Here is a 12500-nt window from a genome sequence, read left to right as displayed (position 1 = left end):
TTAACTCTCCCCACAGATAGTTTAGTGAGGTAGAATGTTTATGGATGCAAGACAAGCTCTTTCAATTACTTGAGGTAAGTCGCAGCATTTAATTTTATTGATGTTCTACATGTTTCACTGTTGCAGTCATTACATTTGGGTAATCTGCTGGCAGGTTGCCCTCAGTTGGCCTGAATTCCAAAGTCTTGGGTCCTGCGTTGGTTGCTGTCTTCTCTTCCATGACGTCAGGTCGTCAGGGATATAAAACTTGCAGCCGACACCATTTTCTTTAGTCTTTCTTGCTGCGGGGTGCCCAAAGCAGAAGCGTTTCGCAAGTGTCTGTTGGCTGACAACTGAAATATTGGAGTTTGAGATTCAGAACCAAAGTCTTCACTAAAGCTAAGTACCCCGTTGGGGAAACTTTTTTCTTGCCCCTTACCGATGCCAGAAAAAGTTAATAATTGTATTACTTGTGGGAAGCAAATACCTCATAAGGATTTCCATTTATACTGTATTCCTTGCCTAGGCCTTGATCACAATGTGCCTGGCTGTCTGTTTTGTGCTAGATTTAACCAACGCACTATTAAGCGTCGGTATATTTGTGCATCAAAGTATTTTGGAAACAGATTTAACTACCCAGAAATGTTATCGGATAGCAATCCGACTACCGGAGTACATAAACAACGCAAAGAAAAGGACAGAGAAAGGCAGTCGAGATCCAAAAACGATGACAAAGCTTCTAAGCCAGTCACCGGTTCGCCGGTACTCAGTGAGGTGCTTTCGCAAACCCGTGATACCCGCTACCTTTGAGTCGCAGTCCTCTACTGACACCCATGTGGAGTCTGGCATGCCGCAAGATACTCAAAGTATTTGACCGACGGATGTGTCTCCCTCGGATGGGTCCGGAGCCACCAAGCAGGCACCGGTTTCTGGGGGTGTATTCAGACCCCAACATTTGTATATCAAACCGACGACAGCTGCAAAGCCAAAGACAAAAGCTACTTCTAAAACTAAAAAACTGATGCATGAACCACGTGCACAGGCCTCTATGCCTAAAAAAACAGATGATCAAAATGGCTGAAGACCTCATTACCTTGATCAGCGGTACCCATCCCCCCCCCCCCCTCCCAGATAAGAGGCCTAGGCAAGACACTGGTTATGAATCTTCAGATCAGGTTTCTCATTATCTATTCCTCCCTATGTGTATTCTGATGCAGAGGAGTCTATACCATCTGCATCTCCTCTTGAGGATTATTCATTTGGAGAAACCTTGCATACCTTGAGGGAGCATTTTCACTGGGAGAGTCAAGACTTCTCAGAATCAAAAAAGAGGCTCAGGGATTTCCTTCTCCCTCAGCACAGGCCTTTAGCCATTCCCCCTGTTTTAGACATTGTGGATGATGTGTTTTCAGAGTCCAGCTTGACCCCTGACTCCTTAACACCGGCTCCCAGTAAGCCTGACTCACATACATTTTTATTTAGAAACCCTGCTGCTGATCCTGAAACTATTTCACAGGGTCCAAAGGGAGTTAAGGCCTCAACAGCAAAAAATCCTACCCCCTCTGACAGAGATTCAAGGGCACTTGACAGATGGGGAAAAAAGGTTTATACATCTGCAACCTTGACAATCGGGGCCTTAATCTGTCAATTTCATATGCTTAAGTACCAACAACATGTTATGGGATTGCTGAAGCAGAAAATGATGTTGATTTCAGAATGTGCAGAAAATAAAGAATTGCAGGAATTATTGCATGCACATGAACAGGTTGGAAAGCATACTTTGCAATGTGGTTTTACCTCCTTAGAGACCTCCTGCAGGGCCGCAGTTACTGGATCCGTGATTAGGAGGCATGCCTGGTTAAAGGAACAACATTTGCCTGATCATGTTCAAGCTAAATTGCTAGATGCACCTTTACAGCATGATTCTCTGTTTGGTATTAAGGCAGAAGAGGTTTTAAAGAAAATGGAAGACAAAGCTAAGTCTATGCAAACTGTTAAAGACTTCTTACAAGTGCAGCCACCTAGATTCAGTAGACACTGGCCTACAAAGAATTGGTCCTTTCCTGTGTCAGACAGAGCTCAAAGGGGCAACTCCAGATGCCCTAAGGGTTCCAGATACCAGGCACAAGATTCATACAGGTTAAAGCAATGGGGCACTTCTACCTCCAAATCTGGAGGAGATGAAGCGTAAACCTACAGAAAACAATCTCAATGACTTCCCTTTGCCTACTCCAAGCACTTATCTTTTGGCAGCACCCATAGGGGGAAAGTTAGCACTTTTTGCTCAAAACTGGCAGTTAATAACCCAAGGCAAGTGGGTACTAAACATAGTATCACAGGGATACAGATTTCATTTCCACAATCTGCCAAAGGCAAATGGTTGGCCAGATCTGCCAGAAAATCAGTGGGCAGAGGCACAGAAACAGGTTACGTCCTACATGGATATGGGGGCCATTCAGCCGGTACCAGAACAGGAAAAAGGACAAGGTTTTTACTCAAGACTGTTCTTGGTACCCAGAAAGGACAAGGCCTGGCGGCCAATACTGTATGTATCTATTTTGAACACATACCTGAACATTCCAAAATTCAAAATGCTGACTTTGCAGCAGCTTCTGCCCATGCTGGGCAAGAATGCTTGGCTGGTGACATTAGACCTAAAAGAGGCATACCTGCATGTCCCAATAAGACAATCGTGCAAAAGATACCTCATATTCAAGGCTGGCTTAATGCATTACCAATTCTCTGCACTGCCCTTTGGCTTCTCTACTGCGCCCAGGGTCTTTACAAAGTGTCTGTCACCAGTAATTGCATTTTGCAGACAAAGAAGTATACAAATATATCCTTACTTAGATGACTGTCTCATTCAAGCAGAGAACAAGGACATTCTTTTTCTACACCTTGCATTTGTGAAAAGGCTTCTAACATGCCTTTGGTTACACAATAAACAAAAAGAAATCACAACTGGTACCCTCTCAAAAGATAACATTCTTGGGTGCAAGCTTGAATACAACTGCCCAGGTGGCTTACATCACGCCAGACAAGCAAAGGCAACTGACTACTTACTTCATACTGATGGCAACAAAGACCCAGTTATCTGCAACACAAATTCTGCAAGCTCTGGGCTTCGTGGCATCCTGCATCCTACTGATTCCATATGCAAGACTGCATATAAGGAAACTTCAATGGTACCTGAAAAGTTTATGGAGTCAACATTCACACAGTCTGGAAGCAATGATTCCTCTCATTCCCTGCCTACAACAGGAGATTCTATGGTGGGCAAAGGCATGTCACCAAAACATGGGACAGGCCTTCACTCTCCCCCCTACCAGCCAAACCTTAACAGACGCATCGGAGTATGCCTGGGGGGTCCACATGGCAGGACGATGCATTCAGGGCATATGGGACCCCAAAACAAATGCATCTGCATATCAACCAGAAAGAGATGCTAGCTGTTCAAAATGCCCTACCAGCCTTCAGGGACTTGCTTCATCCAGGACAACTACTGATAAAGACGGACAACACCACAGTCCTGTGGTATATAAACAAGCAAGGGGGCACGCACACATACCCCCTTTGCAGATTAGCCATGGCACTGTGGGACACAGCTTTGACCTACCAAATACATCTTCAAGCTCAATCCCTGCCAGGAAAACAAAATACAGCAGTGCTCCTGAGTTGCCTGATGTTAATCACCAGACAGAGAATAACATGTTCTGTTTAATTCTTCCCCCATACGGCAAGAGCAGGGGTGCTTTGACACAGAGTTGAGCCCAAGGTTTGTCTGTATGCCTTCCTCCTACTTTCCTATATCTGGCTTTGAGAATAAATTTAATTAGTCAAAGGCAAAAGTAATTCTTATTCCTTCATTCTAACCCAAACAGGTAATGGTTTTCCATGCTTAAGCAGTGTGATAACACTTCTGTTTCAACTCCAGTTTAACAAATGCTTGCTGTCTTGCACTTTCAGGTAATTATATATCTCTTTGCTATCTCAGACTAACAGTTGGCTCCTTCAGTTATACTAACGACTTGGTCTGGAAAATTGGCAGACAGAGTGGTTTGTTTCTGTTTCATCTTCCCTGTGTCAGTGGCCTTCCATTCCGAAGACTTCTGATATCCACTTTTCCTAATTTCTGCCTTGTCCTTCATTAGCTTACATAGAGCTGTTTGGTGCTAACCTTAGCTGTTACTCTGTTTCAGTCAGTTTAACTGCAGTCTTTGATCACATTGGTCAGGCTTGAAAGCCGTTGGATGCCCTTATCATTTATTTATTTTTTGTTTACTGGGGTGTCCACTGGTTTGAGGTCAGTTTTATTAGAGGCCTCAAGAAAAAAATACAGAAATCACAAGATGATAGGTTTAGCAAAACAAAATGCATCATGCATTGCACAGATACATAGGAAGCAGTCAAATGCTTTTAAATGAGCAAGAAGTAAATCATTGGAAGAGTTTGCAGAAAACTGTAATATTTAAGGAAGCACTCTAGATTGAACAGTTAACAACACATCACATAGGGCTAGCAAAAAGTACAGCCGAAAAAGTAACAGTATGAAAATATATAGTGAGGACTGTTCATGGGCATTTCCATTACAGATGCAGATATGCAATTTGCACAAGTCCTACTTATAACAGCTACTGTGCAGGTAAAACAAGGGCATTTCGTATGACTTCCTTTTGCTTCATAGTTCATTTGCTCAATGAAGAGCTAAGAATATGTACAGGAAGGCTAGAGAGGAGCACATTCAAAGAGGAATTTCTTAACTGGCCATGAGGTAAAGGCCAGTTCAGTTTTCTCCCTATTGAGTAGATGTTCTTCATCTCACATTGCTGCAGTCCTTACATATGGGTAGTCCGCTGTCCTCGGTCGGTCCAATACAAAAAAAAGTAGTAGGCTGGCCGGTCATGCTTCTTCAGAACTGACATCAGCGTCGGGGTAGGCATGAGGCAGATCCAGAAACTGTTAGCCAGGGACCCTAAGGTGTCAGGGCTCTGTTGTAAAAAAATCCAGTTCCTCTAGATGTAAAGAGGCTAGAGCTTTGGATGATGGGGCAAAAAGGTTTATACCTCTTCACTTTTTAGCAATGAGGGCTTTGAATTAAAGTTTCATATGTTTTAGTATCAGAATTTTCTCTACTCCTTCAAAAAAAAATCTAAGGATTCCGGCAGAGGGAGGGCATAGAGTAAAAGAATACAGGATTTGGTACACGTTTCTTGAACAGTGTGGTAAGCATTCTTTACAGTGTGTTTTTGATGTTTTACAGGCCTTCCAGGGTGGCTGCTGCCACTGTTCTTCTTTTGCAGTGCAGGCACTTAAGGAGCTTAAGGATCAGAATTTGTCGTATACGTTAAGACCAGTGGATTTTGGATGCTCCTTTACAGTCTGAAGTCCAATGTTTGGTCCACCTGTGGAGTCATGGAAGAAGAAAGATGGGAAGATAAGGCTAAGTCTATGCAGATCATGAAAAGATTTTTGCAGGTGCAGCCTCCAAAGTTTAGTAGAAATTGGCCTACTAAGGGGTGTGGACGATCCTTCCTCTGAGGGTCAGTCTAGGCAGAGCTCTAGGCTGGTAGGGCAGAGCTCAGATTACCTTCAGGCCTAGAACATGGAGTCCACCTGCACAATCTTCGGTGAGGGCAGGGCCATGACAATGTGAACAGGCCCAATGATTCTTCTTTTCAGCTGCATGATTCTTCTTGCATGGCAGCACTCCTTTGGAGGAAGGTTTTCACTCTTCAAGCAAACATGGGTACTGATTCGGCCTGAATCAGGCCTCATTCCACTAGGGCTACTACCACTTCTACAGCCTTTTAAGGGGGGTAGCTACAAAGATATTTTGGAAGCAGCTACTTGAGTTCAGTGCATACTTTCTCTCAAATTACCCCACACCTTCCACTTTATTCTAGGCTGATTTGCTGATGCAATTTTACAGGGCATTTGGTATTTTGGCTCCCAATGCTTATTTTGCCATTTTCCCTCCTTTTACCTCTGCTTTTGGGATTCTACCCATATGTATCTGTAAGCAGCAATGAGATGAAGAAGATAGTACATTTTTTGTACCTGTTATAAATGTAGATGTTCGAGATCCATTGTTGCAGTCCAATTTACTCCTCCCCTCCTCCCCACTGTAGTTTGGGGTGGTTGTTGTTTTTGGGTTTTTACTGTTTGCACATAGATGTTGTTTGTGTTTTATTTTATTTTGATAAAACACGTTAACTGGGAAAGGGAACTGATCTGTAAACCTCTTTTTCAAGTTTGAGCTTGGCCAAGAGCATTTGTGAAATTATGTAGGAAGACTGGATTAAAATTCTGGTGGGTATCATATGCATAGGAACATGGAAAATATTTCCAAATGGTGTCATTGACAGCAAAAACACTCATAATAGGCTATGAACATTTTCAGTAAGAATTAGATTTATACTGAATAAAAAATGTATACACGAGGTTATATGTCAGCATTGTGTGAAAGGGAAATGGGTAAAATGAAAGACTAGAGAGGTGGATGTTGTATGAAGAAGTATTGAAGGAAGAAGAGAGGCCAGAGGCTTTCAAAGAAGAAAAGAGGTATTTAGATCACATGATTGAATTATTTAGCTTAGGGAAATTTTAATATAGGTTAGTGTTCTTGCAGAAAGCAGTGGATAGAGTCTTAAAGGTGTTCAGGTGAGCCATTTCTAAGTAGTGCGAAAGTGGGACGATTTTGCTAAAGGCTGCTCCTGTGGGTAAAAGTGTGAAGCTTAATTTGGAATAGGTTGTAGCCTACATTTAGGATGTTTTTGTGTGCTGGTGGAAGACAGAACTTAAGTAAATTAAGTTGTGACAAGAAGGCTGGACCGTTGCAGTATTAGAGGCTGGAAAGTTAGTGCGATGGGTGCAGGAGTTTTCAGAGCTTTTTGTAAGAGAGTGGCATTGAGTGAAGAACTGTGTAAGCTGAAGGAGTGTAATTTTGTTTTGAATCCATGTATCTGTTTTAGTTTCAGTTCAAGATAAAATCCAATGTCTTCTCCATCTGGCTTCAACCTGCGGGTTATCAGATCCAGTATTTGGTAGTAGATAAATTATTTGGAAAGGTCGTGATCTAGTAGTACACCTAAGTATTTGAGAGAGTCATTGGATGTACTTAAAGGGCACTTAAGACTATGGCGGAGAAAATATAGTTTGTCACTTGTACTCTTTTTGTTTTGCTAGTATTATTACTAAATTAATTTTTTGATGTTAGTAATTTGTATTGATATTCTAGTCAAACAAGGTTGTTTGAACTGCAAAAGGCAAGTTAATGATCACACAGTAGTGGATTGTTTGGGACAGGGGAATTTAGTGAGGCAGTTCATAAATGAGCATAAGTAAGTGGGGCCATAAATATCTTTTACAAATTTAAGTATTTAAATGGTTTGTTATAATTAGATTTGTTTTCTTTAATGGCTATGAATTGAATAATGCATATTTCATAATGTCATTTCATTGGAGGCAGTCACGTGGTTGAATGTTGCATATCAGAAGTAAAGTCAGTGATTTTCTGTCTGATCAGCCTTTGCATTCAGGAGCCTTCATACACTGCAAGTCCATCCACACAAATGTAGGAGAGGTGGGGAAGAAACAAACTACTTTAGTTGTAAGCCCAATAACCTTCAGATACCATTTTCTTTTATCCACCAAGCATTAGTGAAAAACTTAATCTGATTCCACCATGCTGCCATATTGAAACCAGGGGTAACCATTAATTACAATAGTCTTGCAAAGCAGTTATGCCATGCAGCTCCATTTTTTGTTGAAACTTGTGGTGTTATCCATTTGTAGTAACTACATTCTTAGCTACCAGCAGTATTGAGCTCAGAAGCCCTCTTTCGTGCTTTGGCATCCCTCCATTGGCCAGTATCCTAGCAGATAGATAGCTGGTGCAAATACATCAGAGAAAATTCTGTTTTTAAATCTTGCCATTCCTTCCTGTACTGTGCCAACTTTTTACACTGCCAATACACATACAGGCAGGTTCTCTGTTCTCCACATTGCCTAAAGGCCATTCATTCCTGAAAACATATGTTGCAGTTTTCTGTATGCATAAAATACCTATGCATGCATTCCTACACAAAAATGTTAACCAGGCTGCATGGCTTTATGATAGGGAAATCTCCTGTAACTTAATATAAATTTCAGTGTGTGTGGAGGGGGGGGGGGGGGGGTTGCAATGAAATGACTTGTCGGTATCTGTTTAATCTTAGAAGGCCACCCTATGTAATCTAACCTGCCCACATAACTCTGATTAATTTTATATTACTTCATTCAAAAGATAACGCCACACCTTGTTCTAATATGAGCTCCCCAAATTTTATATTAGTATTTCTGTTTCTTCAGTCTTTTGCAGTTCCATGTCGAGATATATTTTCCCTGTAACCAGTTGTGACCAACTTTTCCATTATTTTAGTTTTGATTATTAGCTTGAGACTATCTGATACCTTGTCCCTAGATGCTAAAAAAATGAGAGAGAGAGAAAATCCTCCAGTCTCTGGCCTGCCATTATCCAGAATACTTTGTGTTATGTTCCCCTCCCTTGAGTGGTAACAGTGCCTTCCAAATTGCCTTATATTTATACTTTTCTGTGTGCATTTCTCTCAGATGTAAAGTTGCATGATAAAGTTGTTAGCAGGGAAGGATGGAGGGTTGGGTGAAGCAGGATGTGTTTAGTCACAATCCCTCAAAGAAGTGGCACTGTAGGGAGTATCGTCAGTGTGGATTTGTCTCACTAAGCCATGACCTGGTGGTAATTTCTTCAGTCTTTTAGCTAAAATGAAGTGTGTAGCCCTATGGAGTATATATTGGCAGGGGAGGTCATTCTAAGTCCCCTTAGTGATATGGGTTCCCTGTAGCCTCAGCCAAGGTCAGGGTTAGGAAATTGCTCAAATGATCTTATTTTCAGGATGTTCGTGAAAGCACAAACTCCCTAATGTCTGCCCGAATGACAGTTCCTCATGGCAACTGTAATGTTAGCTGATCTGAGGATTTTTCGACCACTGGGGACAAATGGGTTGAATTCCAGTAAGAGGAGACTTTATTGTCAACATGCAGAAGGGACAAAGGGCACTTAAGAAAACAAAAAAGAAAGGAAAGGAAAATAAATGGTACGTCAGGCATACCTGACCCTACCTGATAGGCAGGATTCTCTTATCCCATGTCAAATGTAAAGCGTACTGCTCAATTCTTCAGAGTTGATTAAAAAAAAAATAGTTGTTCCAGGGCTTTGAAGGTCTGGCAAATGTTGCTACATGTTATTGAGTACTTGACTGATCAAAATTGCAGGCTGCTGGGAAAAATGTCATTTTTACTTTTGAGGGGGGCAGCTACTGTTGAGACTTTGACTTCCCCCTACCCTTCTTACTTACGTATGCCAACTCCATGATTGTACAACCTTAGAAAAAAATTAAAAGCCAAGAGTATTTTGAAATCATTGCAAGCACACACATAGAAACCATGCCAGCAGTGAACAGTGAGTGATTCCCTGTGGAGAACAATGGTCAGGGAGTTGCAAATGGATGATGTATGCACTTGACAAAAGGTAGGGAAGCCTAGTAAACTGCAGTGGTGATTCTTGTCAGGTTCTAACGGCAGTGGGACTGTGTTAGGACCTTGAAATGACATTTGGAGAAAGAGTTTTTGAACCACAGAAGATGTTAGAAGAAAAGCCAGTGTGTGATGATTGAGTCAAATAAAAATATGTGATCTTATATGGTGGAGAAGCTGACCTTCTACCCATCGAACATGCAGTTTGTGTAAGAACAAAAATCTCGTGATGGAAAGTATTACTATTGGCTCAGCTGGACAAGGATGTTGCTGTAGAAAGCTGCAGGAAGCATCTTACCCTCAATCCTTCTACTTTTTCTTTCACTTGATGTAGTAGTGTTGTGGCAGTGTATGATGGGCGGTTAAAGCAGAGTGAACAATTTAAGAAAATTTGTTAACAAAGCAGTTGTGATGGATGTGACATCTATCCTTTCTGCTCCTGTATCCTGAACTTTGTTTACAAATACAACATTACAGTGAGTAACCATAATTCTGCTATCCGGTATCATCTTAAGTGTTACATGTTTCTGCCAAGATTTAGTTTCTTAGATGCTATGACACAACTAAATGTCCCAGTGGATTAAATTTCCTTAAGCAATACACTTCTTTGGTTTGCTATTTGCTTTTAAATTGTATTGTGTACACCTTGCATGTTAGTTTTCCTTATTTTTATATAATAATTTTCCCATTTGTTTCTTACATTATTTGTTTTTCAGTAATTGAATAGCATGCAGATTTTTGTTTGCCATTTATATTTTTATAATGGTGCCATGCTGTCATTTCCTGTGTAATAAAACAGATAAATTCCCAAATTCCCTCCCACCCTAAATCCTAAATAATTTCCACTCATGTCACACCTAGAAGTAAGCATTCACACTATATTGTTTCATTTGTGGTTTCCTAAAGTGTTATCTTTAGCTTATGTAAAGCAGTATATTCCGTTTTTCTTTTTTTTTTTTTAATCTTTCACTTTCATATTTTCTTCTTTGTAGGCTGTTGCATTTATGAGAAGCCTCGTGCATTTGGTGAAAGCTCTACAGAGAGTGAAAGTGATGATGAAGGCTGTGGCAGTGCCCATTGCATTCGTGGCCACAGAAGTCCACAGCAGCATGCTAAGGGTGGAGACACAGGTTCCTCAAATCAGCCAGAGCATGGATCAATGCAGCAGTGAAGAGCAAGTGACTTGAGGCTGTGGGAGGATATGAAAAGGATGCCCTCCATATGGAAAGAAGTGGTTGCGGTGTGAGGGGGCAATTGGTAGGGTAAAGAGGGGGAAAAAACACCAGTGTCATTTGTGTTTAATTTTCACTTGGCTTTATGTCCCCATCCCCTTCACAAAAAGAAAGAAATGGAAATAGTATTGACATTTACATTGGGAGTATTTTAAGTCTTATTTTGATTTGTTACATGGGGTACAGAAAACCTGTCTTTGTGCTTCTTTGCCACTATATGCTTACAGTTCTTCCAGGTTATTCAGCTTTTTTTTTTTTTTTTTTTTTTTTTTTTTTTTTTTTTTTACAGTACCCAGCAAAGGGATGTCATGCTTTTCTGAATTTGCATTTGCTGCTATTCCTGCCTGTTAGATGTACTTATATCTTCTCTAATTTTATCTTATTTTCTGGATGTACATCAAATTTCTCCAATCAACATTATCACCCTTATATTGACTGTGTTTGTATGTTTCACTTGAGTTCATTTGAAGAGTTTCAGCATTCGCCAGCACTTGGCAGATGCTGTGATTGAAATGCATGCTCTGCATTTTCTGTTTACAACAGCAGTTCTTTTTCAAGAATATATGAACACCATCTCTTTTTTTTTGTCTTTGATGCAGTTATTTACAAATGAGAAGTTTGATTCCTTGATTCACAGAGGTGCATAAGCATGTGCTGTCCTCCTATGGGAAGGTTTTGTAGTACATGTTCCCAGTACCTACACAATATTTTTTTATTAATGGGGATGTGATTTGTACTGTGAATTTCTTTGTAATTGTATAGAAAGGGTTGAGACAATCTTCACCTGTTAGTAACTGATTCAGACCTGCCATTTATCAGATGTTGCAGAGTACTGTTTCAGCATTATGATGGGCAGGTATCCTGCATCTTATCTGCCAATCTGCAGTTGTCCTTTTTGCAGCAGGTGCCTTTAATAGTGGAAAAAAACACTACAGTACTTTTACCTTGTCATTTTTGCCTGTCTGCATAAAGGAGATAACTGTTTAGCAGCCTACACTATAGCTGTCCTGTGCAGAGGACCTATATCTGAGATTACATTCTGCTTGCTAAAGTTTTTATAACCTATACAGCTACACATCAAGTAGAAGTGTGCCTCTTTAAAACTGCCTCTAAGTTGATATTTGAGAATATTGCTTAGCATTCCACTTGCAAATAACAGGAGTGCTTCCTCACATGAGCTTCCCACACATCTTATGCCAGTCTTCCTTGCTTTAAACCACCTGGCTTTTCTCAGGTCAGGTCAACACAGTAGAGAAGCATGTATTTAAAAACAATTGTTAAAGTATGGATGCAGTACTTAAATTGTACAGCGCTGCCCCTCACATTTTTTTTATTTAATCAGAACACATAGGGTATTGACCTGTTTGCCTGATACTTTTGTCTGAATGCAGTGCATTTTTTTTTCTTTTATCAAGTTGTATGCATATCCTAGATATTGTAAAGTGGGCTTATGATAGTTGTAGTCCTATGAATAATCACAAAATATATCTTTTTTTATTCTCCTCTGCTACTTCAATCTTCCCAGGCAATCCTAGTGCCCTCATCTATCTCTGTGTGTGTGTGTGTGTGTGTGTGTGTGTGTGTGTGTGTGTGTGTGTGTGTGTGTGTGTGTGTGTGTGTGTGTGTGTGTTTAAGATCATCGTGGGGGTTGTGCCCCCATCTATCACTGTGTGTGTGTGTGTGTGTATTTAAGATCATCGTGGGGGTTGTGCTGGTCACTGACTACCCGGCCCCCAT

General features: G+C 40.8%; 1 protein-coding gene across 1 annotated transcript in view; it reads left to right on the top strand.

Moving 5' to 3' along the window:
* Window positions 1-11344, top strand: part of PPP1R11 (protein phosphatase 1 regulatory inhibitor subunit 11) — a 289425-nt gene extending 278081 nt beyond the window's left edge. The window contains exon 3 of the mRNA XM_044084354.1: window positions 10524-11344. Within this exon, the coding sequence (XP_043940289.1) occupies window positions 10524-10702 (179 nt within the window). The 3' untranslated portion in view covers window positions 10703-11344. The remainder of the gene's footprint in view (window positions 1-10523) is intronic.
* The last annotated feature ends 1156 nt before the right edge of the window (window positions 11345-12500 follow it).

Source organism: Protopterus annectens, chromosome 9.part0, assembly GCF_019279795.1.
Source record: "Protopterus annectens isolate FY-2018-M chromosome 9.part0, PAN1.0, whole genome shotgun sequence".
Lineage (NCBI taxonomy): Eukaryota > Metazoa > Chordata > Ceratodontiformes > Protopteridae > Protopterus > Protopterus annectens.
Note: the sequence above shows the minus strand (reverse complement) of the source record. Positions and strands in the feature narration are given on the sequence as shown.